General features: G+C 42.8%; 1 protein-coding gene across 2 annotated transcripts; it reads left to right on the top strand.

The window, feature by feature from the left end:
* Positions 1-6,872: 6,872 nt before the first annotated feature.
* Sirt1 (sirtuin 1) lies at positions 6,873-26,980 on the top strand. Of its 2 annotated transcripts, XM_021175120.2 has the most exons (10): positions 6,873-7,054; positions 7,378-7,851; positions 9,323-9,439; positions 10,548-10,789; positions 14,317-14,469; positions 20,110-20,257; positions 20,888-20,967; positions 21,983-22,169; positions 23,703-24,257; positions 25,037-26,980. In XM_021175120.2, exons 2-10 carry the CDS (start codon positions 7,458-7,460, stop codon positions 25,363-25,365), a joined length of 2,205 nt encoding a protein of 734 aa, XP_021030779.1. In that variant the 5' UTR covers positions 6,873-7,054; positions 7,378-7,457; the 3' UTR covers positions 25,366-26,980. The 2 variants fall into 2 exon arrangements, with proteins under 2 accessions (XP_021030779.1, XP_021030780.1); XM_021175121.2 differs by lacking the exon at positions 9,323-9,439.
* The last annotated feature ends 858 nt before the right edge of the window (positions 26,981-27,838 follow it).

Raw genomic sequence — 27,838 nt, 5'->3', positions numbered from 1 at the left:
AGCCAACTGACTTAGGGGCTGGGAATGGAAGTTAGTTCTCCATAAGAGCAGCAAGTGGGGGGCTGGAGAGATGGCTCAGTGGTTAAGAGCACTGACTGCTTTTCCAAAGGTCCTGAGTTCAATTCCCAGCAGCCACATGGTGGCTCACAACCACCTGTCCTGAGATCTGACGCCCTCTTCTGGTGCATCTGAAGACAGCTACAGTGTACTTACATATAATAATAAATAAATCTTAAAAAAAAAAAAAAAGAAGAGCGGCAAGTGACTGTAATCACTGAGCCATCGCTCAAGCGCATGTTCTCAACCTGTGGGTCATGACCCCTTTGGGGGTTGAACATCAGATAGTCTGGACATCAGATTTTACATTATGATTCATAACAGTGGCAAAATTACAGGCATGAAGTAGCAACAAAAAATTTTATGGTTGGGGGTCAACATAACACTAGGAACTGTATTAAAGGGTCGTAGTGTGAGGATGGCTGAAAACACTGTTCTAGCTCCTTTGTGTGGCTGTTTAAGAAAGAAAGAAAGAAAGAAAGAAAGAAAGAAAGAAAGAAAGAAAGAAAGAAAGAAAGAAAAATGAGCCAGACATGGTGGGCCACACCTTTTTGCTTTGTTTTTGGTTTTTTGAAACAGGGTTTTTCTCTTGTGTAGCCCTGGCTGACCTGGAACGCACTCTGCAGACCTCAAAGTCACACAGTTCTACCTGACTCTGTCTGGGACCAAATGCATGCACCACCACCTTAAAGGTCATACCTTTAAGTCTAGCACACAAGAGACAGAGGCAGGTGGATCTCTGTTGAGTTTCAGATCTCTGTGAGTTCCAGGCCAGCTTGATAGTGAAGCCCTGAGAAAGAGGAGGAAGAAGAAGAGGAGGAGGTAAAGGAGGAGGAGGAGGAGGAGGAGGAGGAGTGAAAATTACATGAATCTAGGCATGGAGGCACATGCCTACAATCCCAACACTTAGAAAGCAGAGAGATAGACAGGAGAATCATAAACCAGCGTGGGCTGCCTTTGGAAACCTCAACTCAAAGCAATCAACTGTATTGAATTTCATTGTTGTATACACTGAGTGCATTACATGTGAAACTCTAAAATTCTGGAGAAAAACATATTCAAGGTACTCATTATGGTGCCTTAAAATCATTTAATATTCCCCAAACTTTCCTAGCAAGGTGCCTCTATATAAAAGAAAATAGAGTATAATTAGCAGTTGGTAAGTCTAGCCCAAACTTATCACAAAATTAGACCCTGAATGACTTTGACGACTAAGTAGCAGATCTTTCTGAAAGTCAGGTAGTTTCCAGCCTTTTGCCTTCTGCAAACCAAAGGAGAAACTAATCTCTTTTTCGGTTAGTAGGTCATTAAATGATGTTCATGCTGGGCTTAGGTGTAGCAACCCGAAAGCCAGGTTCTCAGGCTTGAGTCTGGGCTTCATAACAAATTCCATGCCAACTTCAGCTAGGTAGTGAGATCCAGAGAGGAAGGGAAGGGAAAGAGAGAGAGAGGGAAGGAAGGGAGGGGGAAGGGAGGTGAAGAGGGAGAGAAGATGGAAAGGAGTGTGAGACAGTGAGAAGAGAGAGGGGAAACAGAGATTATGTTGAAAACAGAGTTATGCTATTTTCAGCATAAAAAAAAACAAAAACAAAAACAAAAACCCAGAACTTGAAAAAGTGTGGTTTGAATATGCTTGGCTCAGGTAGTGGCACTATTTGGAGGTGTGGCCTAGTTGGAGTGGGTGTGGCCTTGTTGGAGTAAGTATGTCACTGTGCGGGTGGGCTTTGAGACCCTCTGTCCCAACCACTTGGGAGCCAATTTTCTTTTAGCGTCCTTCAGATGAAGATGTAGAAGTCTCAGCAACAAAGTCTTTCACAGTTCTACTAGGATGGCCCATTAAGCCCCACTTAAAGCATTCCACTGCTTTCTAAATCCAAAGTCCCAAATCCACATTCTTCCAAACAAAAGCAAGGTCAGGCCTCTTACAGCAATGCCTCAGCTCCTGATACCAACTTTTGCTTTAAGTTAGGGTTTTCCTGCTGTGATCAGACACTGTGACCAAGGCACCTCTTCTAAGGACAACATTTAATTGGGGATGGCTTACAAGTTCAGAGGTTCAGTCCATTATCATCATGGAGGGAGCATGGTAGCATCTAGGCAGGCATGGTGCAGGAAGAGCTGAGAGTTCTACATCTTCATCTGAAGGCTACTAGGAGAAAACTGGTTCCCACATGGTTAGGACAGAGGGTGTCATTGCCTGCCCCCACAGTGACACACTTCCTACAACAAGGCCACACCTACTCCAACAAGGGGAAACAGATATATACTCTTGAAAACAGAGTTGCATTATTTCGCAGCATTAAAAAGACCACAAAAACAAAACCAGAACTTGAAAAACTTTGGTACTGTAACAAAATCCCTTATATGTCTGTCTATTTGTATATGTATATGCATATCTGATGTGAAAATTATCTCATCCCAACAATTACTGATATTCACACTGTTTGGACAAAGATGCTTCTAGCTGCTCCTCTTCCTCCTCCCTCCTCCTCTTCTTTAGTAGCCCTTCTGCTGAAGCATTTTGCTGCTGAGCTTCATAGACTGCACAGTGAAGTGTGGTGTGGTGTGTCCACTCAGAAGGCTGAGGCAGAAGAACTTCTTGAGCCCAAAAGTAGAAAATCCTGCTTTAAAAATGGGGGTGAGGGTGGGGTAGGAACTAGAGAGAAGGTTCAGCAGCTAAGAGCATTTGCTGCTCTTCTAGAGGACCAGAGAATTTGGTCCCCAGCACCCTCTCGGGTGCTAATCGTCTCCTGCAACTCCTGCTCCATGTCTTCTGACACCCAGTTCTGGCCTCCCTGGTCACTTGCACACCAACCAGACAAAAACAAATATATTATTTGTCCCAGCATGGCTGTTCTAATTATCCATGAGCTGGGTACTTAACTCATTTCTCAGATTCTGGAGATGGGGTAGCTGAGAATATGGTGCCTGGCTGTCCTAGAACTCCTGACACAGACCAGGCTGCTCTTGAACTCAGAGATTTGCCTGTCACTGCTTCCTAAGTGCTTAGATTAAGGGAGGGCATCACTATGCTAGAATGTCTTTCATAGGTGCTCTAGTTCCATTCCTGAGATTGACACCTTCATGACCTAACCAGCTCCCAAAGATGTACTTTCTAATGATGTCCATTTGCAGGTTGGGCTTTCAACCAATCACAAAGCCTGTCTCTGATATCAAGCAAAGAGTGGATCTAGTAGGTTAAGGGAATAATTTGTAATGTTACAATGGGGAGCTAGGGGTGCTTCTCAGTGGTACTGTGTTTTGTGTTTCTTTTTTCTTTTTTTTTTTGGTTTTTCAAGACAGTTTTCTTCTGTAGGTTTTTTGTTTGTTTGTTTGTTTGTTTGTTTTTCAAGACAGAGTTTTCATCTGTAGCCCTGGCTGTCCTGGAACTCACTCTGTAACCCAGGCTGCCCTTGAACTCAAAGATCTGCCTGCCTCTGCCTCCTGAATGCTGGGACTAAAGGTGTGTACCACCACTGCCTGGCTTCAGCAGTGTTTTCTTAAACTTCACGATACTCTTAGTTTAATTCCCAGTGCTGGAAAATAACAATCACCACCGCCACCACTACCGCTGCCACGATTATAGGCAATTCAGTGGCCAACACAAGCACAATACACATAGCTACAATATCTTTTTCATTTCCTTTTGTGTGGTGAGGCTAAAACCCAAGGCATTCTATCTAAATAATCTATTACTGAGCTACAATCCCCAGCAACCTCCCCCAGTCATTGTCTCTTCTCTTCTTCCTACTCCTTTGGCCTCCTCTTTCCCTTCCATTCTTCCTGCTCTACTACCTTCACTTCAAGACAGAATCTTATGTTGCCCTGTCTGGCCATGACTTTGCTTAGACAAGTGTCTTATTTAGGGTTTCAGTTGCTGTGATAAAACACCATGGACATAACTTTGGGAGAGAAGGATTTATTTCTGCTTCCAACTCTCAGGTCATACTCAGTCACTGAGGGACTTTAGGACAGGAACTTAAGGCAGGAACCTGGAGGCAGGAACTGAGGCAGAGGCCATGGAGGGATGCTGCTTACTGGGGTACTCTATAGCTTACTCAGCCTCTTCCTTCCTTTCTTTCTCTCTCTCTCTCTCCCTTCCTTCCTTCCTTCCTTTCTTTCTCCTGAGATATATATAATTTTTTTTTGATACAAGGTTTCTCTATGTAGCCCTGGCTGTCCTGGAATTTGCTTTGTAGACCAGGTTGGCCTCGAACTCACAGAAATCCACTTCCCTCTGCTTCCTGAGGAATCCTGCTGGGGTTAAAGGCACGCACCACCACTGTTTGACTCAGCTTGCTTTCTTATAGCACCCAGGATCAGGGGTGGCACCATCCACAGTGAGCCGGGCCCTTTCCACATCAATCAGACTTGCTGACAGGAAAAATCTAGTGGGAGCATTTTCTCAACCGAGATTCCCTCTTCTAAAATGTCTCTAGCTATGTCAAGTTGACATAAACATAGCCAGCACAACAGGACTGCCATGTGACTTTCTATCTTCCTGCTTCCACTTCCCAGGTGATGGGACTGCAGACCACGTACCACCATGCCTGATTTCTGAGGGGCTAGGATTGAATGCAGAGCTTTGTGCATTGCTATGTGGTACCAAAGGTACTATATAAGTCCCGATTCTTGCCTGATTCATGAACTTCTCCATTCTGCCAACTGGAACAATACAACCTGCCAGTCTTCTTTGTGTATAAGTGCACCACTAACTTCTAGAAAGCTGGATGCAAGAAGTAGCAAGTGCCACTTGCTTTCATGGTTAGCTTGTAAAACCCCTTCAATGTATGCTTAAACAGCACAGTGCTATACATGTTTCCTGCCTCCTGTGCTGTGTGGCTTGGAGATCCTCTTTTTCCACCACGTGGGCCTCAGAGATCAAGCTATCATCAGGCTGTTCCCCATAGATCCATGTCACTGTCCCCATTTTTTAAATTTTTGTTTGATACAGTCTTTAATGATGTAGTCCTTGGTAGCCTAGGCATAAGTAAAACAAGCTGGCCTCAAACTCATGGAGATCCACCTGCTGCTGCCTTCCTAGAGCTGGGATTAAAGGCGTGTACCACTGCGGGGGACCTAAAGAATATTACTATTTATTGTTTCTGAGACAGGGTCTCACTCTACAGTTCTGTCTGGCTTGGAACTTGCTATGTAAACTATGCGGGCCTCAAATCTCCATTCTACCTCCTGAGTGCTAAGGTTGATAGTATGTTCAGCCACATCCATCCTGGGCCTAAGGATTTTTAAAAATTGTTTGCATGTGAGTGTGAGTGTGTGTGTGAGTGTGCTCGCGTGCACAAAACACCTTTGGAAATCAGAATAGTCTGGAACTGGAGTTACAGGTGGTTGTGAGCACCTGAAATAGGTGCTGGGAACCAAATTCGAGTTCTCTGAAAGATTATTGCATGTGCTTAACCACTGAGCTATAGCAACACTCCCAGGTTTAATATTTTAATTATTATTATTATTATTTTTAGTCTTTGAGCCTATGTGGCCCTGGCTTGCCTGAACTTCATATGTACACCAGGCTGCCTAGATTTGCCTGCATCTGCCCCAAGTGCAGGGAGTAAAGGTCTGTCCCATCATGCCAGGCTCCTGAGTCCTGTTGTAAAAGGTATGTGCCGCCATGTGTGGCTAGTGTTTTGTTTTTGAGATAGGGTGGGATCAAATTTACTACCTAGTGCAAATGGATTTAATTTCCTGATCCTGCTGCCTCTAACTCTAAACTCTGGGGAAACCCCACTGTAACTGAACCATGTGCAATTGAGTCCTAATGACTCAAATGGATACAGGTGCTCAGAATTTCATGGTAACTAGAAAGTGAAGAGGCTTAGAGTTGTGAAGGAACTAAGGATTATTTAAAAATTATTTAAATATGTATTTTTATGCTGAGCTTGCTGGTGTACATCTTTAATCCCAGCAGATCAAGAAGCAGAGGCAGGTGGCCTCTGAGTTCAAGGGCAGCCCTGATCTACAGAGTTCCTGGACAGCCAGGGCTACACAGAGAAACCCTAACTCATAAAACAACAACAAAGAGGATTTTTATGTGTTTGGGTCTTTTGGCTCCATACATGTCTGTGTTTACCAAAAGTGGGTGCCAGATCTGAAGGTATGAGCTGTCATGTGGATGATGGGAGTCAAACCTAGGGCCTCTACAGGAGCAACACGTGCTGTTAACTACAGAGCCATTTCTACAATTCTAGAAGATTATTTTGTTTTTTCGAGACAGGGTTTCTTTGTGTAGCCTTGGCTGTCCTAGTGAACCTCCTCCTGTCTCCTCCAGCGTGTGGGGATTAAAGGCCTGTGCCACCATCAACTGCCTAAGATTTTTAAACTAATGTCATTTACTTTAAACCTGATTTCTCATGGTCTATCGTTTTTTTAAATTTCGTTTTTGAGACGAGGTCTTATGTATTCCAGGCCTTTTTTGAACTTCCTAAGTAGTTGGAGAGTAGTTCGACTTACCCTCCTGCCTCCTCTCTAGGGCTTCGGGGTTGTCTGGCAAGCGTGACTTTACAACTGAGCTACACAGTCTCTTTCGGTCCTGGCCCTGTCATTTTAGAGATGATTAAAAACTGGGCTTAGACAAGGTTCAATCAACCGCCCAAGTCACAAGAGCCCAGGCCCAATCTGACTCTAACACAGAAGTTTGTGGAAAACCAACCACTCTCCCTTCTGTCCTCTCTCTTGCTGCCCTAAGAGATGAATTTTACCAAAGACTAAAGCGAGGTACAGAGGACCTGGTGGGTCCAGAGAGCAGATGGGGCGGATCCTCAACCGCCAGATCTTTCCAGAAGGGCAACAGGCCCCGAGGGCTGGCTTGGGCATTCCAGTACACTTGAGAAGGGAGATTGGGAGAGAGCGCAAACTTCCTGAGGAGAGACCACAGGGGTAACCCGAGGAAGAGCTGTCACAGAGCAAGGGCAAGGCAGGTGGAGGAGTTCTCCTCAGGAAGGCCGGCGTCGGCCAGGTTGGGCTCTCCAGAGCCCCTGAGGTAAAAGCCGACTTGAGGCGAAGAGGCGCAGGCAGGCAAGGTGCACGCGTGAGGCCCAGGTGGGAAGTGGCGGCGCCATCGCAAACTTGAGCCACCGCGGCGATCCCGGGCGAGCGAGCGAGCGAGCGGGCCGGGCGGGCGGGAGGCGCCCAGAGGCCGCCGAGGGGAGCCCGGCCGCCCTGGGTGGGGCCGGGAAGGGCCCAGGCCGCGGGCGGCGCCCGGCCACGTGACCCGGCGTGTTGTGGTCCGGCCCGCGTGGGTGGCGGGAGCGGCGCGGGGGCGGGGAGGGGCGGATCACGTGACGGGGTTTAAATCTCCCGCAGCCGAGCCGCGGGGGCGCCAGTGCCGCGCGTCGAGCGGAGCAGAGGAGGCGAGGGCGGAGGGCCAGAGAGGCAGTTGGAAGATGGCGGACGAGGTGGCGCTCGCCCTTCAGGCCGCCGGCTCCCCTTCCGCGGCGGCCGCCATGGAGGCCGCGTCGCAGCCGGCGGACGAGCCGCTCCGCAAGAGGCCCCGCCGAGACGGGCCTGGCCTCGGGCGCAGCCCGGGCGAGCCGAGCGCAGCGGCGGCGGCGGCGGCCGTGGGGTGTGAGGCGGCGAGCGCCGCGGCCCCGGCGGCGCTGTGGCGGGAGGCGGCAGGGGCGGCGGCGAGCGCGGAGCGGGAGGCCCCGGCGACGGCCGCGGCCGGGGACGGAGACAATGGGTCCGGCCTGCGGCGGGAGCCGAGGGCGGCTGACGACTTCGACGACGACGAGGGCGAGGAGGAGGACGAGGCGGCAGCGGCAGCGATCGGCTACCGAGGTGAGTCCGCGCGCGCCGCCGCGCAGCCGCGTCCCTCCGCGTCCCCGCCTGTGACCCGGTCCCAGGTTGCCCGGGCCCCCGAGAGCTCCGCGGGCTCCGCGGCGGCGGCGCAGCGACAGCGGCAGCGGCGCAGCTCGGCCCTGGCTCGGCCGCGCGCCGCCGAGCTCGCCGGCCCTGCTGCGGAGCCGCGCGCGGACTCGCCGCTCGCCTGGGCCGCCTTGCGCTGCTGCGCGCAGTCGCCGGGGCCGCGGTTCTCGCAGTTTGGCGTTAGAGTGAAGTTTTCCCTCTCTCGGCTTGGGTTCCCGATGCGCCTTTAGTGAAGTTATAGTTTTCCTCGCTGCACACTTTGCTTTGCGACTTTGGGGCTGTCCCGTGGATCGACCTGCGATTTCGTTTTGCAAACTGACACCTGTGTTGCTTTTTTTTTTTTTTTTTTTGGATAGACCTATGTCTTTTTTTGAAGTTAGAAATTTTAATACACCAAAGCTGTTTCTTGAGACACCGTCTTAAAAATGTAAAGAAATGGCTAGTCCTAAAAATGTTGCTTTTCTGCGATTGCATTTATCTCTTCGATATAGAGGAGTGATAGTTGTACTGTACTTTCGTGAGTTTTCTTTTCCTTTCAAAATCATGCTCACAACATTTTTAGATTAACAAACCTGAAACAAACTTGCTTGGTTTTGCCCTATTGACGCCAAACGTTTGGGTTATTTTTTGTGTTTTTGTTCGGTGTTTTTTGTAATAATGCCACTTATAGTTTTCCTGAAAAGCTTTGTACAGAATTTATCGGAGTCTGTCAGTGCCCTTGTAGATGTTTGTGGCCCATATAATGGGGCCATGAATTAAAAAAAAAAAACAAAACAAAACATGTTAGGGACTGAAATAGGAAATGGCCCTCGATGTCAGGTATTAAAGGGGAAACAAGTCGCATAAAGTATGCTTCGTGTTCTTTAAATCATACATTTACTAACACCCAGTGGCTGAAGCAGGAAGATTGCTACTTGAAAGGGCTACGGAAAGAGACTTTCTCTGGTTGGTGCAGTGAGAACACAGCCAGGGATTGATTTTTATCTCAGTGACATTTAGAGGTAATTTCTATTTGATGCATTTCATGAAGTTGTATTTCTTTGTCCTGAGCATGGAACCCAGAGCCTTTTTTGAAAGCATGCTTCTGCAGGGCTACACAGATTTTATTTGTGTGTGTGTCTTCATTTTGGATTTTTTGAGGTAGGGTTCCTGTTTAGCCCAGGCTGGTCCGGAACTCACTATTTTATATAGGTCAGGCTGGTTTCCAACGTCTGTGCCTTCCAGGTGCCGGAGTTACAGATGTGTGTGCTTCTGTGCCTTTCTGGTTTTTTGTTTTTGTATCAAGAACCTGTGTGTGTCTCACCATACAGGCCAAACGGGCCTCCAAGTACCTGGGATTGCAGGTAGGGATTGTCTGAGCCGCAGCCTTTGATCTCTTTGACAGACAACCTCCTGTTGACTGATGGACTCCTCACTAATGGCTTTCATTCCTGTGAAAGTGATGACGATGACAGAACGTCACACGCCAGCTCTAGTGACTGGACTCCGCGGCCGCGGATAGGTATGCTTCAGGCATGTGCATCTTTGAAACAATCGCAAACTTCCTTCATTCCTTCCGTCCTTCTGTCTGTCCTTCCTTTTTGAGACAAGATATTTTATAGCCCAAGCTAGTTCAGCTGCTGCAGTCTCTGCCCAGCCTCTGGAGAACATCACAACCAAAGTTCTTTTTGACTTACTCTTCCTTCTCTCTTTTCTTGATTTCTTTGACATTTTCATCTATCCTATGATGGCTTTAAACTTGTGGAGTCTAGGATGTAAAGGATGACATTGATATCCTGACTTTACCAGCAGTCCAGAGTGCTGGGAGTGTAGGTGTGCTGTATGTACCGTGTCCGTTTGTCAGGGCCTGAGGTTAGGTCCTCACCTGTCTCTTTTCTTCTGTACATTGTTTTTGCTTTCTGTGTACAGCCTTTGGGGGTTTTGCTTGCTTGTTTTGTTGTGGTGGTTGTAGTCTGCTTGCTTGTTGAGACAGGAACACGTATAAGCCTAGACTGGCTTGAACTCATTGGCTGTGTAGCCAGACAGCACATATTAGCCTTGAATTTCTGATCTTGTGTCTAAATGCTGGGGATTACAGTTATTTGGTACCACCCCAACAGCTGCTTTTGTACCAACTTTAAATTCTCTGTCACCTTTACCATTTAGATTTAGTTGCTCAGGTATTGGTAAGATTTTTTTTTTTCTTGGCCTCCTGCATGGTAATCCTTGAGTGGCTCACCAAGTCCTCCTGTCTAAGCGCAGTCAGAATACCTAGACAGTCCAGGCAGTGGTGGCATGCATCTTTAACCCCAGCACTCAGGAGGCAGAGGCAGAAGAATCTTGAGTTCTAGGCCAGCCTGATCTACAGAGCAAGTTCCAGGACAGCAAGGGCTACACAGAAACCCTGTCCCCAACCAACCAACCAACCAATCAAAAAACAAAAAAAAACCCTTAGACTTAAGCACACCCTCCCCAAACTGGGACTAGTCAGGTCTTGTTAGGGATATGACATGAAATACATATAAATTGTATTCTTTGCATAAAAATGTATATATTGCTAACTCATTGCTTGAAAAAATAGCTTTTTATTAGAAGTGGAATTGATGTGAGTCTTTCTTCCCTTAATATAGGTCCATATACTTTTGTTCAGCAACATCTCATGATTGGCACCGATCCTCGAACAATTCTTAAAGATTTATTACCAGAAACAATTCCTCCACCTGAGCTGGATGATATGACGCTGTGGCAGATTGTTATTAATATACTTTCAGAACCACCAAAGCGGAAAAAAAGAAAAGATATCAATACAATTGAAGATGCTGTGAAGTTACTGCAGGAGTGTAAAAAGATAATCGTTCTGACTGGAGCTGGGGTATGTAAGACACAGAAAAACAGTAAAGAGAAAGCTAGTAGATATTTTATTCCTTTTCCAGCTAATTTTTTTCGGCTCTTGTTCATAAAAACTGAGGAGAGCAGCAGTTGCTAAACTAGTTCAGTGTTTTGAAAAGTTTGACAACTTTAAAGCGTTGTATATTTATAGAACAATTGGTAAGTGGAATTATGTTTTTTGTTTTTGTTTTTATTTAAGATCGTGTGTGTGTGTGTGTGTGTGTGTGTGTGTGTGAGAGAGAGAGAGAGAGAGAGAGAGAGAGAGAGAGAGAGAGAGAGAAACTCATTGATTCATTGATTTTGCCTACATGCATAAATGTACATGGTGTGCCTGGTACCCACAGAGGCCAGAAATGGGTGTTGGGTTCCCAGGGATTTGAGTTAGTCAGATGTAGGCCACCATGTGGGTGCTGGCAAACCTGGATTCTCTTCAAGGAGCAACGAGTTCTCTTTAATGGCTAGACTCTCTAGCTCCTGGACTTGTTTGGCTTTAATTTTATGTATATGGATGTTTTATCTACATGTATGTTTTTGTACCATTGTGTGACGTGCCCAAGGAGTCCAGAGGCATCAGATCCCCTGAAACTGGAGTGATAATGGTTGTGAGCCTCCCAAGTCCTCTGCAAGAGCCTCAAGCCTCTTTCAAACCCCTGGAATTTTTACACATATGCTGGCTCCTAAAGATGATTTAGAAGAATCAGATCCTTTTGAAGTCTATGGTAGCAAGAGTCTAGTGCAGAAAGTTTTCTTTCATTCTTTTTTAAAGGTTTATTTATTAAAATGAGTACACTGTAGCTGTACTGATGGTTTTGAGCTTTCATGTGGTTGCTGGGAATGAAAGTTGCTCACTCAGGTCAACCCCGCTGGCTCTGGCCTAAAGATTTATTATTATATCTAAGTACACTGTAACTGTCTTCAGACACACCAGAGGAGGACGTCAGATCTCTTTATGGGTAGTTGTGAGCCCCATGTGGTTGCTGGGATTTGAACTCAGGACCTTTGGAAGTGCAGTTGTGCTCTTAACCGCTGAGCCATCTCTCCATCCCTCCCCGCCCCCGCCCCTCCCCCCTTCATTTTAACTTTGTAAGATTGTAGAGACTTGGCCTTTTTCATTTGACTTGGTCTAGAACCAAGTCATACTGTGTTGTGTTGTGTTGTATGTTAGGCATTATGTTAGCAGCCAGAGCTGTTTGAGCGGAGTGAAAAGTATGAATGAATCAGAATCTCAGTTGTGGGAGGCAGAGGCAGGTAAGCACACCAAAGCAGGTCGGTGTGTGCTGGCCCCTCAGCCCCAGACTAGGGCTAGGGTTGCTTCAGGTGTGATTTAGACTAGGGTTCGCCATTTATTTATTTATTTATTTATTTATTTATTTATTTATTTTAGGGAATAACATTAGTTTTGTGTTTGGGTACATGTGGTGGTTTGTGAGCTATAGCACTGTGGGCGTCAGTGCACCCTGAGTTGTGAGTTGCTTGTCCTTCCTCTCGGTTAGTCTTGGCTCCAGGCTTCGTCAGAAGCACCTTAACTGGCTGAGCTATTCTGTAGGCCCCCAGTTTTAGTTATTCTTGAAATGGGCTTACACACAGCCCTGGATGGCCTGGAACTTGGCAGAGATCCTCCCAACTATTGGGATTATTTCAGGTATGTACTGCCATGCCTGGCTTTATTTTTTTGAGACAGTCTCTATAGTCTAGGATGGTTTCAAACTTGCAGCAGTCCTTCTGTTTCAGAAAAATTGGGATTAGGGGTGTATACCAGGAGACAATCTGTTTGTTTTGTTCCAAGTTGAATGGATCTGTAAAACTGGAAGAAAGCTTGTCCATTCCCCTATCGGGAGTGTCAAGATTTAGCTACAGAAATAGGAGCATTGTCTAATTTATTTGGAGACAGGATTATACTATGTAGCTCTGGCTGGCCTAGAACTTCCTTTGTAGACCAGGCTGGCCTCAAACTTGTAGAGATCCAGTCCTATTCTGGCTCCCAAATGCAAAGATTAAAGGCCAGTGCCATCCTGGTTATTAAAAAAATTTTGTGTAGCCATGTGTAGTAACACATGCTTTTAATTCTAGCACTTGGGAGGCAGAGACTGGTGAATCTGTGAGTTTGAGGCCAGCCAGGGCTACACAGAGAAACCTTGTCTTGAAAACCTCCCAATTTTCTTGTTTGCTTGTGTGGTGTGTGTCAGAGGACTACTTGCAAGTATTACATGTGGTCATCCAGTATGGTAGCCTTTAGCTGCTGAGACATCTCACTGGCCCTTTGTTGTAAGTATTATTTTCACTGCTTGAGTCTGGACAGACACTCTACAGGGCTCCTTAGCCCTTTTTAGGTTCCTTAGGGTGGCTACCTGAACTTAAGAGATCCTGCCTCAGCTATCTTAGCTCTGACTATAAACTTGTGCCACCATCCTGGGTTTTATCATTACAATTTATAATTAAATGCATATCCTTAGCTGGCTATGGTGATGCATTTTCTGTAATCCCAGCATTTGCCTTTCAGGGCCTTAGTGACTGTAACCTCAGCATTAGGATGTAGAGACAGGCAGATCCCTGGAGCCCAATGGCTTCCCAGCCTAACTAAAGACACTATCTCTGAGAATGAGAATCGAGGTGGCCCATGCCACTAGTTCTAGAGGCAGGTAGGTGTGTGTGTGTGTTTGTAGTGAGACCATGTCAAACAAAAGACAAAAATTAAGCCATTAATAAGTAAGCAAATGATTCATTCTTGGGCTAGAGAGATGACTCAGAACTTAAGAGGTCTTACTGTAAGGCCAGGGGCCCAGATTCAGTTCCCAGTACCCATATGGCAATTCACAACTGCATGATTGATGCATTCTGACCTCTGTAGACACCAGGCACCTGTGTAGAACATGTAGGCTTCCTTATGTTCATATAAAATAATAAAGCCTAATGGCTTCTGAAAAAAACAAGCAAACAAACCCAACAAACTTTGCTGTGATATGTGTAAGGTAGTTCTAACTCCTGGACAACATAACAAAGACCCCAAACCCTTTTGTGAGAATGATTTTGCTGCTGTGATTGTCCCCAGGTAGTCTTGGAAATCAGAGCCCAGACAGCCCTTCAGTCTCCCTGAGTATCTGAGACTTTAAGCATGAACCAGTGTGCTCAGTCTATAATACAGTATTGAAAAAAGTTTCAAAACTTGAGTATTCCTGAGGTAGTAAAGCTGGCTATGTGAGAACAGTTTGCAATGATTGTCTGGTAAAAAGTCGTGTCTACTTTTTGGTTAAAAAATGGAATTGATTTATTCCAACCAAATGCATTCATTTTAATTTATTTAAATGCTCAAAGGGTTAAGATTAGCCCATTAAAACCGTATGTGGCAGATTTAATTATACTTATATTTTACCTGTATTTGAAATTAGAAGGCTTGTGGTGTTTCTGTTCAAACTTTGATTTTTCATCTCTTCCCACTAAATTGTATGTACTAAAGGTACTTACTGTGAAAGTAGACAGTTAATGGGTTGACTTAGGCCTTGTCTATTTCAGGTTTCTGTCTCCTGTGGGATTCCTGACTTCAGATCAAGAGACGGTATCTATGCTCGCCTTGCGGTGGATTTCCCAGACCTCCCAGACCCTCAAGCCATGTTTGATATTGAGTATTTTAGAAAAGACCCAAGACCATTCTTCAAGTTTGCAAAGGTATCACACGTTTTTGTCTTTATGAAAAAGAGTTCTCATGTGTAGGCTTTTTAAATTTACATTCATTGCCCGGTGATTTGGAGGCTACCAGTGTGGTAGTTAGAACTTAAGTTGTTTTAGGACTGATTTTAAATAATGTAATTTTGGTCTTTTGCCTGTGTGTCTTGCCCTCTCCTTTGGAAGTTTGTAGATCTGGGGAAAAAAAAAAAAAGACCTGTTTTCACTTACTCTTTTTTTCTGAGTCATAAAGGTTCTATGACCTACTACGTGGTATGTTTTATAGTGGACAGGTTTTAATATATGCATATGTCTAAAAATGATTTTTAACTACTCAAGGTTGAGATTACATGTTTTGGGAAAGATTACAAGGGACCCTCTAGTCTTTCTAGTTGATAAGTCAGTCACCACCATAGTTGCATGTGGCTATTGAATATGTGTAATGACACAGTGAGGGCATTGCTTACTTAAGGATTTTAAATACTTTGCTAAAGAAAAGTGAAATATACTAATTGTACTTATTAAATACTAACAAGCAAACATTTTTATGTTTGGGACTATGTTCAGGAGCCAGGCATAATAATACACTTCCTGCAGTTCCAGGAGTTCAGGGGCACAGGATACTTCATGACCAGCCAGGGAGGGCTACACCATGAGACTCAGCTTCAAAAACAAAGCAGTAACAATTCTTTATTAGGCATTTGAAAATTTCACTTTCATGTGAACTAAAGAAATTGAACACTTGTCTCCTATGTCTGCTGTGCAGCTCTGCTCTGCTGTAGAATATAAAGTTTATAGAAATTTTGCGTTTTTTTTTTTTTCCCAGTTTAATCTTAAGTCTTTTTGTTTTGAGGCAGTCTGATGTAGGCCAGGCCGGTCTTGAATTTTGTTGAGCCATGGATGGCTTTTGAATTTCCTGAGCCTCCTGCGTCTAACTTCTATCTGTTGGGATTAGAGCAGGAGCTGCTATGCCTGGCTGTAGTTCACTGTTATGGAACTTGGAAATACACTTGCAAGGCTTTTCTGATTTATAGAGAGATGCTTGAAAAGTTTCATCTGTGGAGGGGTGGAGTGGTGAATGGTGGTGTGGCCCAAGCGCACCAGTGGATGTGACAGCACTACCTTAGCTAAGGGGGTTGGGAGAGTTCCTGGACTAGAACTCAGGTCAGCAGATTAGGCAACAAAGTTATCTTCACCAATCCACCTCCCATTTTGTAAACCCAGAGGTGGATTAGAAAGGCTGTCTTCCTACAGTACAGTCTCAGAATTGTAAGGGGATGCTTTAATTCTAGTCTCAGTAGTCTGGTGCTGGGATTAGAGGATGGCCAGACTTTGCAGCTAAGGTGTACTATTGGAAGCTGTGCTGCTACACTGTTTAAAACAAAGATTTTTTAATGGATGCAGGACCCTGGTGTATCATGGTGTCGACTATAAATAGACACAGATTTAGGAAGGCCGGCAGGTAAAAGTTACTCTCATCTTATACAAGCATAGCTGGTTAGTGATTATATGTTAGTATTCTCACAACTTTTCTTGTAAGTTCTATGTTGTGAGTTGGGGAAACTGCATTGTCATAACTAGTCTTTTTTTTTTTTTTTCCCCCCACTATTTTACCAGGAATGTCAAGTGCAGATACATACCTAAAATTGAAAGTTCCACATGTTCTTAAAATTACATTTAGTTATTTACTACTTATGTAGGTGTATGGGCAAGCATTATTTTGTTCCTCTTTAGGAGATTATAAGGACTAGAATTCCAGTAAACTTAGCTCTCCAATAATGCGTAACAAGCTAACCCTTTTATGTCCGTAATCCCAGGGTTTAGGAGGTGACGGCAGAAGGATCTCAAGAGTTAAGGGCAGTCTCTGCTAAACACTTGAGTTCCAGGCTCTCCTGGGTTACAGAGTGAAATAGCACACAGTGGTAGACCATTTTTAGCACAAGGTCCCATATTTTGCTACCCACAAAGAACACACATGCTAAAGTATGTTTTTCCTAAATTTTAATTGGGTTTTAGGGCAGATTAGAGGCATAAAAATTAGCATTTGATTAAAAAAAATGGAATAATTAAAGTGACCTTAGTTTGTGGATGATATTCTATACATAGACCCTAAAAGCCTCACCAGAGAACTCCCCTTTCTATGTACCACCTAACAAGCCTGGGCAGGGAGAAAATCTGGAAAAAGTCTTCATAGTCCTCTCAGACAGCAGAGGCTGGAGAATGAGTGCGTGCTGCTGCTTGCACATTTCAGAGGTCAGTTTCCAGCATCTATATCCAGAGGCTCTACAGCTGCGGTTACCCCCAGTCCCAATTCAGTCACGTGCTGCTGGCCTTCAGGCCTCCACTTCACAGCACCTGCACTCACCCACATCCTCAACCCCAGACATGCAGATAATTAAAAGTGTTAAAATGGGGGCTGTTAAGAGCACTTGTTCTTGCACAGAGAATCTGAGTTTGGTTCCTACCACTCACATGGTGGCTCACAACCATCCATTACTCCACTTCTCTCCAACTCCCCTTTCTGTCATCCTTGGGCACCAAGCAAGCATGTGGTACATATATATTACCTTCAGGCAAAGCACTCATGCATATAAAATTTCTTCTTAATATAAAAAGCCAAGGGTTAGGTATGGTAGTGCAGGTCTTTAATCTCAGTCCTTTGGAGTTAGAGGCAGGTGGACCAGCTAGGGCTGCATAATAAGACCCTACCTTTAAATCAGTTTTATCCATATGAACTATGTATAACATGAAGTATGTGTAGTGCTCCGAATTATACGTGTGTGGGTTTTGCATGTTCAAGTTCAGTAGGAGTTAGTTCATAGCTTCCCTAACTGAAATCCTTTTATTTGGTTAGTCAGTTTGGCATACTATCAAAATTATTTCCTGAAATGTGATGAAATATTGTATAATTCCCCATGAGTGATGACCTATGGATTACTTTAAGTGGACAGATAAGTGCATATTTTTATGGTATACATTATATTGTATTTATAGGATGGCTATATCGATGTTAACATCCATTACTTTACATAGGTCTTTCTACTCTTACATCAAGACATTGTAGATACACAATGTTAGTCATTGTAATCTCTAGTCTAAATATCGTTCTCCCTCAGAGATTATGTGTCTGCTCACTAGCTTCTTCCCAATCTTACTCTACCATGTTAGCTGAGAATTAATTGTTAATAACTGGGAGCTGTCACAAGACCCCTGTTTTACATTTACTGTACTGCCCTTGAGTTATTTCTATGACAGCCACGTTTATTTACAGATCATCTTTGACTTCTTTTTCTATATGAGACCATATGGCAAATGTATAGCCCATAAAGCCTAAAATACTCCCTGTTGTGACCCTGTACAGAAAATATGTTCTGTTAAAATTAAATAACCTTCAAGAGGTAGCTGTGAAGAAATTGAGTGGGGTTTAATGAATAAGTAGGAGGAGGGTTCTTAGTGGAATTTTGTTTCACATTGCATGTGTGTGGTGTGTATGCAGTGTGCAGTGTAGACATCTTTTTGTTTTGAGGCAGTCTGATGTAGGCCAGGCTCTCGCCATCCCTTGGGGCAGGGGATCCTGCTAGACTGTTGAGCTGGAGTCCTTGTTTCTGCCTCCTGCATTCAGAGTTACAGCGCTGGGCCTCAAGCTGACAGTGTAAATACTTCCCCCTGTTCTAGTTTCTCCAGCCCTTCACATTTTTATGTGCTGTTGGGATTAAACTCTGTGCCTCCCGTGCCACCAGCCGTCTAGTGTTTATAGAATGGAAATGTAGGTTATAACCATACAAACTCAACTGGTTTCCTGGGTTCTACAACTCTAAGATTAGGTGAATTTTGCCTCTACCTCCGAGTGCTGGGATTAAAGGTGTATGCCACCAACACTACGCAGGCTATTATCTTTTAACAAAAAATTTAAGCTTTTGATCTCAGCAGAATACCCAACATAGTTGGTTTCTTTGTTTTGTTTTGTTTTTGTTTTTCAAGACAGGGTTTCTCTGTATAGACCTGGCTGTCCTGGAACTCACTTTGTAGACCAGGCTGACCTCGAACTCAGAAATCCGCCTGCCTCTGCCTCCCAAGTGCTGGAATTAAAGGCGTGCGCCACCACGCCCGGCCATAGTTGGTTTCTTAAAGGCCTTTAGGATGTTTAGACTTGAGATGGGTGACCTATCTTTTTGATTTGGAATAATTAACCCATGCCCTATAAAAAAATCTCCAAGCTATTTGAGTTACAGCAGAATTTTTAGATTCGGTCTATATAAGGCAAATTTTTCATTAGAATTTTTAGAATTTATAGAATATTTCCAGCTGTTTCTTAATGGGATTCCAGGCATGTGCCACTCAGTCCAGCTTCATGAGTATTTTCTGTATGCATTGTAATGGAGAGCAAAAATTAAAGACAGAGCCATCCATATGTATATACACATAACTTCAGTTTTTGCTTAATACAACCAGAAAGATTACACCCTGGTGACTAACTTGCTTTGTTCATGTGTGTCATGGACTATTTTTAGGTCAGTACATGAGAACCCTCTCATTCTCTCAGTGGCTGAATACTCCACTGTATGGATGTACCTTACTGCACAACTAGTTTCCGTATTGATGGACATACATATGGTTGTGTTTAGTTTTTGCTAACATTATAATGGGTTAGATAAAGCCTATAATGTAAGGAAACAGATAGTGTAAGCTACTTGAGAGAAAAAAGAAACTTCCTTGCCACAGTCACTTACTAAATGAAATTGAATAAGAACACTATCAGGAGTGTTGAGGATGAGGGGCTGCAGAGATGGCTCAGCAGTTAAGAGCACTGGCTGCTCTTCCAAAGGACCTGGGTTCAGTTCCCAGCACCCACATGGCATGTGGATCTGACACCCTCACACAGACATACATGCAGGCAAAATATCAATGCACATATAAATGAATTAATAAATGTATATATTTAAAAGTTGGGAGGACCAAAATTGATACTTTTTCTCTGATCTTTTTGCCATGTGTATATCTGAATTCTTTGTTTTTAAAGAAGAAACAGCATTGAAGCATTATTTGGGGGGAAAAACACACACACAAAATCCAGCAACTCAACATTCATGAGCAGCTCTGTTCTATACCAGTATGTGCCTGTGCAGTGGAAGGAAAGCAATTTTGGTAAGGAATTAAAACTTCAGCTTTAAACTCCCAGCAGGTTGATATTTATCAATGATGAATCAAACAAAGTTTTAAATAATTCATTGACAGCCTTTTTTTTTTTAAGTTTTGAAGTCACCATATCTTTAATATCTGTAATTTCAGTGTAAAGTTTTCCCCTTTTTCCTTAAAGAAAAACAATATGAATTTGCAGCCAACAAAATTTAGATGTACCTAAGGTATGTATTTCTTCTGACATTAAGTAATCCATTGCGATGTGTTTATGGGTCATGTTATCTTGTACTTCAAGGGACCAAGTTTACTAATTGCTGAGTTTTCATAAAGTAACAAGCTTTTTCTAGGGGCCATCCATTTAGATGCTTTAAAATGTTCATGTATTTTGGTTATTACAGTGCGCACATGGGGGTTTATTGTTAGTACCTGTTTGACTAAACATAAGCAGGATATCTGTTATGCTTCTTTCATTAATTAAACTTTTCTGCCTTTTGCATTACATAGGAAATATATCCCGGACAGTTCCAGCCGTCTCTGTGTCACAAATTCATAGCTTTGTCAGATAAGGAAGGAAAACTACTTCGAAATTATACTCAAAATATAGATACCTTGGAGCAGGTTGCAGGAATCCAAAGGATCATTCAGTGTCATGGTTAGTAAACGTCACAGTGGCTTTCTGTAGGGTGTTTAATAGAATAATCAGGCTTGGAAAGAAGCTGCTGTCTAGTAATGAGATTAAGCATTATTTTGTAATCTTGAGTGTACAAAATTGAAAAGGACACAAATAAAGCCGAAGGCCTCAGATGTGGTGGGGTATATACTTTGATAACAAGTTCAAGGCTAGCCTTGACTAAACAAGACACAGCCAAGCTAAGGTAACTCAGTTGGAACCTTCCAGCTGCAGTTTTAGCACTTGCAGAGTTATGTTATTGCAAATAGTAGCTTTAGAAGATAAGGTCTACATACACATGTACTAGTAGATAAACTATATCACATGTATTCCTTAAAGACTTCACAGGAGAGTTCAGGTTAAAGTCTTCATGGTGGAGCTGGAGAGATGGCTCTGCATTTAAGAGCATTAAGAGCACTGACTGCTCCTCCAGAGGTCCTGTGTTCAATCCCCAGCAACCACATGGTGGCTCACAACTATCTGTAATGAAGGCCCTCTTCTGGCATGTAGCAGTGCAGGCAGATACAGCACTCATACATAAAACTGTAAAAAGTCTTCATGGAGCAAGCCACAAATAGCCCTTCAATCAATGTTCTATTTTGGTTGTTTTAGGTTCCTTTGCAACAGCATCTTGCCTGATTTGTAAATACAAAGTTGATTGTGAAGCTGTTCGTGGAGACATTTTTAATCAGGTAATTTAATTCATCTCATTTTAGGAATTGTGTAAACTTTACTTTTGGTTGTATCTTGATCTTTTTTCCCCCTTCTGAGACACATGTGTTGTAAAGAGTGTTAGAAATCCTGATGTAAATAGGTCTTTTTCTTTGACATTCAGTAGAAGATCCCTTTGCAAGAAGAGCATGTTAGAGCACACTTGAAGGCTAAGGCAGGCCACTGTAAGAGTCAGGCTAACCTGAGCTGGATAGCAAGAGTCTTGTTTTTTTAAAAAAAAGTTTTTCTGTTGCTCAGTTGGTAGATCATGGCTGCTTAGCATTTGTAGTCCTGGGATTGCTCTCCTGCCTGAAATCCTAACATTTAAGGAGGTTAGAGAATAAGAAGTTGAAGGTCATGGTCACACCTACAAACTCTTTCTCAAACCAACCTAAAGTCCTCCTTAATACACCTAACCACCTCCTTATATGATCTAGGCCTAAGTCACAAGTTGCAGGGAATACCTCTGGAATTAGTCTTACATTCGTTGTGGTAAGATTTAAAACACTTTTCAAAATGATAATCAAGTATTTATTACAGGAAAATACACCAAGATACATCCAGACATATGTTTAACTTTGAAATCATGTATAACCAGGAAGAAAAAAAAAGACAGTATATTCAAATGGAGTCATTTTCACAAATATTTTAAAAGGTCTTATTTGCATGCTTTACCACGCTCTTTTCGTATTTATAGTATTTTGTGGGTGCACAGTACGTATGGGGAAATGATAGCATGTGTGGAGACTGGATAAGAGAGAGGCTGTGGAGGTCAGAAGATCAACCTGGGAGTCAGTTCTCAATTTTTACCTGGGAGTTAGAACCGCCTTTGGTTGTCAGGCGGTGAAAAGTGGCCCTGCCTGGTAGGTCATCCACCCCCAGGCTCCACACTGGCTCCACAGCAGACACTATCAAATTCATGCCTGCACAGCGTTTGTTTGCTGGGAATGTTGCCGAGTGCTAACCTGGGCTACTTTGCTTTCATGTTTTGTGCAGGTCGTTCCTCGGTGCCCTAGGTGCCCAGCTGATGAGCCACTTGCCATCATGAAGCCAGAGATTGTCTTCTTTGGTGAAAACTTACCAGAACAGTTTCATAGAGCCATGAAGTATGACAAAGATGAAGTTGACCTCCTCATTGTTATTGGGTCTTCTCTGAAAGTGAGACCAGTAGCACTAATTCCAAGTAAGTTGGTGTTTAGGGGACAGTTGTGCATGCTGTGAGCTGTGGATCTGTGTAAGATGTATTTTACTCTTTTTATTTAGAAAAGAGTTGAAGGTCTAAGTTTTACTTTTTAGGTGATATTCATAAAGTGATATTTTGGTATGGGAATGGGGCTGTGAAGAATATCAGAATATCAGATTTTAATTGTAGTTCATATAAAATTAAAGCAAAACTGTTAATAAAATAATAAAAAAAAATCAATCTTTAAAAAAAAAAAAGTGCCCTCCCCAAACAGTAGTTCTCAGCCTTCCTAATGATGTAGTCCCTTTAGTACAATTCATGTTATAACCTCCAATGATAAAAAATTTATTTTGTTACTTAACTATAATTTTTGCTAGTTATAAATCAAATGTAAATATCTGTATTTTCTGATGGTCTTAGGCAAGCCCTGTGAAAGGGTCATTCACTCCCAAAGGAGTTGTAACCACAGGTCATGTGAATAGAATATGTACAGTATTCTAGAATATGTACTGCTCTAGAATATGTACAGTATCAGTATTCCCTCATCGCTATTTTATGTGCTTATGTATGAAAGAAGTGTGTGGTGTGTGTGTGTGTGTGTGTGTGGTGTGTTCCAGAGATGGACTGATCAGTAGTAAAGAACGCTATTCTTGAGTGGACCCAGGACTCACAGGAAATGACAGTTTGTCAGTTTATAAGGGATCGGGTGCTCTGTTTGGCCAAGTACTTATATTGTACACTTACATGTATGTAGGCACATAACCCGCCGCCCCTCCCCCAACATACTCCATTTCTTGAAACAGATCTCACTATACTTGGCACCTGGGATACCTATGTAGACTAGGCTAGCCCCACATTCCAGTCTCCTGAGTGATGGGATCAAAGGCGTGTGCTACCATTCCCAGCTAATCTTTGGTAGCCAAGAGTGGTAGTATATACCTGCCTGTAAACCATGTGCTATTGGGTAAAGGCAGGAAGAGTCAGGAGTTTTACTCAGCAGATTTGAAGCCAGCCTAGGATAGATGAAAAAAATAGAGTTCTATTCCATAATAGTTGTAGTTCCACAGAATATTTGCTTATGTCTAGGAGCTCAGCCTATGGGCCAACATAATCCCAAAAGGTAAATTTTTTGAATTGAAACCACTCCTCCATGTCCAAGTTTCTGTCATTCTTGATGTCCTCAAGGATCCACCTGCCTTTCCCTCCCAAGTGTTAAAGCCACGAGCCTCCACAACCAGCTAGACTTTTATTTTTTTAAGCTAATTTAAAGGATTAGTTTAAGCTTTCTGAACTGGAACACCTAGGATCTCAGCTAAGTCTTGAACAGAATTGCCATGAGTTTAAGGCCTGAGCGGGAGGAAAGTCTACTGTTTGTTATTGAGAGGAAGTTGCTTTTGACAATGTGATTTGTATCTCTGTTTAACCCTCTTTTTGTTGTTGTTGGGATTAACAGGGGTGTGCTACCATACCTACCTCTTGACAGTTGTTACAATTAACTTCTCTTTTCTAACCCTCCTTTCACCCCATTTTTAGGTTCTATACCCCATGAAGTGCCTCAAATATTAATAAATAGGGAACCTTTGCCTCATCTGCATTTTGATGTAGAGCTCCTTGGAGACTGCGATGTCATAATTAATGAGTTGTGTCATAGGTTAGGTGGTGAATATGCCAAACTTTGTTGTAACCCTGTAAAGCTTTCAGAAATTACTGAAAAACCTCCACGCCCACAAAAGGAATTGGTTCATTTGTCAGAGTTGCCACCAACACCTCTTCATATTTCGGAAGACTCAAGTTCACCTGAAAGAACTGTACCACAAGACTCTTCTGTGATCGCTACACTTGTAGACCAAGCAGCAAACAACAAAGTTGATGATTTAGAAGTATCTGAATCAAAAGGTTGTGTGGAAGAAAAACCACAAGAAGTACAGACTAGTAGGAATGTTGAGAACATTAATGTGGAAAATCCAGATTTCAAGGCTGTTGGTTCCAGTACTGCAGACAAAAATGAAAGAACTTCAGTTGCAGAAACAGTGAGAAAATGCTGGCCTAATAGACTTGCAAAGGAGCAGATCAGTAAGCGGCTTGAGGGTATGGAATGCTTTTTGTTGAATCACTTTCAAAGTACCGTGACCAGAGAAGGGGGACTCCCAGTGTCAGATAACTGTTTTGACTTAGTTGATGAAGGTAGTGCTCTGTGTTTGTGTACATTAAGTTAAAGTCAGTTTGGGCGATGAGTTTGTCTTTGCTGGCAGTAGGGTGACTAAACCCGGGGCTTCAAGCAGCTAGGGAACTTGATCTGTCGGCTGAGTTATATCCCAAAAGTGGGTTTTACTCTCTTCTCCCACCTCCCCAGCAAATGACTGAGACTTGGGTCAGTTTTTGATCTTAAAGGGTGGGAACCATGTTCTGGGTGGGAAAACTCAGGGTTGAAGATATACCCCAGAAGGTAATTAGGCCTAGGTCTGCCTTAAGGCTGTACCCTCTTCTACCTTCTTGCTCAAACAAGGCTGCCTTGTTTAAGATCTCAAAAACGGGGTTCCTATCTACTGGACATCTATTTTGTCCTGTCAACTGTTATGGTGGCACACACACTGCTCCCTCCCCTCTAACATAGGCACAATCTGTTCATACACAATGGGAGGCTTGTGCTCTGGGAATTGCACTTGGCCTGTATCATATTTGCCCCTGGAACAAGCTTTGGAAGTATGTTTCTGATCATCGGTGCAAAGGATAGAGCTGTTAGACTTGAAAAGATGTAATCCCAGCCTTCAGGAGGTAGAACTAAGAGTTGAGTTCAAGAGTAAGCCAACAAGTTAGGTACTACGGGACACATAAAATTCTAAGTGCTATTTACTTCTGTATTTCAGGTAATCAATACCTGTTTGTACCACCAAATCGTTACATATTCCATGGCGCTGAGGTATACTCAGACTCTGAAGATGACGTCTTATCCTCTAGTTCCTGTGGCAGTAACAGTGACAGTGGCACATGCCAGAGTCCAAGTTTAGAAGAACCCTTGGAAGATGAAAGTGAAATTGAAGAGTTCTACAATGGCTTGGAAGATGATACGGATAGGCCCGAATGTGCTGGAGGATCTGGATTTGGAGCTGATGGAGGGGATCAAGAGGTAGTTAATGAAGCTATAGCTACAAGACAGGAATTGACAGATGTAAACTATCCATCAGACAAATCATAACGCTATTGAAGCTGTCCGGGTACAGGAATTGCTCCACCAGCATTGGGAACTTTAGCATGTCAAAAATGAATGTTTACTTGTGAACTTGAACAAGGAAATCTGAAAGATGTATTATTTATAGACTGGAAAATAGATTGTCTTCTTGGATAATTTCTAAAGTTCCATCATTTCTGTTTGTACTTGTACATTCAACACTGTTGGTTGACTTCATCTTCCTTTCAAGGTTCATTTGTATGATACATTCGTATGTATGTATAATTTTGTTTTTTGCCTAATGAGTTTCAACCTTTTAAAGTTTTCAAAAGCCATTGGAATGTTAATGTAAAGGGAACAGCTTATCTAGACCAAAGAATGGTATTTCACACTTTTGTTTGTAACATTGAATAGTTTGAAACCCTCAATTTCTGTTCTGCTGAACTTTTATTTTTAAGACAGTTAACTTTTTAAACACTGGCATTTTCCAAAACTTGTGGCAGCTAACTTTTTAAAATCACAGATGACTTGTAATGTGAGAAGGAAGTCAGCACCGTGTCTGGAGCACTCAAAACTTGGAGCTCAGAGTGTGACGCGTACTTACTGCATCGTTTTTGTACTTACTGCAGACGTGGTAATGTCCAAACAGGCCCCTGAGACTAATCTGATAAATGATTTGGAAATGTGTTTCAGCTGTTCTAGAAACAATAGTGCCTGTCTATATAGGTCCCCTTAGTTTGAATATTTGCCATTGTTTAATTAAATACCTATCACTGTGGTAGAGCCTGCATAGATCTTCACCACAAATACTGCCAAGATGTGAATATGCAAAGCCTTTCTGAATCTAATAATGGTACTTCTACTGGGGAGAGTGTAATATTTTGGACTGCTGTTTTTCCATTAATGAGGAAAGCAATAGACCTCTTAATGAAAGTTCCAAAGTCATAAGATAAATTGTAGCTCAACCAGAAAGTACACTGTTGCCTGTTGAGGACTTGGTGTAATGTAGCCCCAAGGTGTTAGCCTTGTATTATGGAGATGAATACAGATCCAATAGTCAATGAAACCAGTTCTTATTTATTTAAAAGCTTAGCTTGCCTTAAAACTAGGGATCAATTTTCTGAACTGCAGAAACTTAGCCTTTCAAACAGTTCACACCTCAGAAAGTCAGTATTTATTTTACAGACTTCTTTGGAACATTGCCCCCAAATTTAAATATTCATGTGGGTTTAGTATTTATTACAAAACTGATTTGAAATATAGCTGTTCTTTCTGCATAAAGTACCCAGTTAGGACCATTACTGCCAGAGGAGAAAAGTATTAAAGTAGCTCATTGCCCTACCTAAAAGATAACTGAATTTATTTGGCTACACTAAAGAATGCAGTATATTTAGTTTTCCATTTGCATGATGTGTTTGTGCTATAGACAATATTTTAAATTGAAAAATTTGTTTTAAATTATTTTTACAGTGAAGACTGTTTTCAGCTCTTTTTATATTGTACATAGACTTTTATGTAATCTGGCATATGTTTTGTAGACCGTTTAATGACTGGATTATCTTCCTCCAACTTTTGAAATACAAAAAACAGTGTTTTATACTTGTATCTTGTTTTAAAGTCTTATATTAAAATTGTCATTTGACTCCCCCCCCCCCCATTGTTCATAGCATACTAGCCCAGTAAGGGTTGCTATCACTAAATGCCTCAAGTAAGTCTACCTTAACACATTTGTTACCTGTGTTTAATAAGACTGAGAGTGTTGGTTTTCTACTTAGTGTCAGACCAGAGTGAATCCAAAGCTGCCCAAGTAAAAGACACCTGGCAAAGAAAGCTAAATACGCTAAGTGGAGAAATGGTTTATGGTCTGTGGTTCCCCTCCTACTCCAATTTGGAAAGGATGCCAAATGAGATGACAGTACAAATAGCCAGAGCCTCATCTTGTAGTACTAGGCGTGTGGCATAGCTGGGTGTGGTGGGCATGCCCACAGTAGGTGACTCTTGTACATACACAGGGACTAACTTACCCGTATAAATAAGATCTCATTTTTTGTAGGGAGGAGTGTACTTTGTGTCTCAAGCATTTTCAGACAGGAGTCCGTTTTAGTGAATAGCTCAAATAGCCTCACCTCAACAATTCAGAATAGTGTTGGCTGCAAAATGAGCTGGATTAGATTTACAAGAGTTCAGCAGTTGAGTGCTTACTGCTTTTGTGTGGTTCTCAGCCTGTGACTGGGATGCCTGGCCAAACCACCTAAGTTTAAATCAGAGACGATATTTTAAAAAAAGTATTTTAAGCTTTTTATGGCATTTTTGTTAGATGTACCACATCAACTCATTTTCAGTTTATTAATGTGGGATAACTAAGCAACAGCACCATTTAAAACCTCAGATTTACGCCGGGCGTTGGTGGCGCACGCCTTTAATCCCAGCACTCGGGAGGCAGAGGCAGGCGGATTTCTGAGTTCGAGGCCAGCCTGGTCTACAGAGTGAGTTCCAGGAC

This window comes from Mus caroli, chromosome 10 (assembly GCF_900094665.2).
Source record: "Mus caroli chromosome 10, CAROLI_EIJ_v1.1, whole genome shotgun sequence".
NCBI classification, from domain to species: Eukaryota; Metazoa; Chordata; class Mammalia; order Rodentia; family Muridae; genus Mus; species Mus caroli.
The sequence above is the reverse complement of the archived record's forward strand: the minus strand, read 5'-3'. Positions and strand labels throughout refer to the sequence as shown.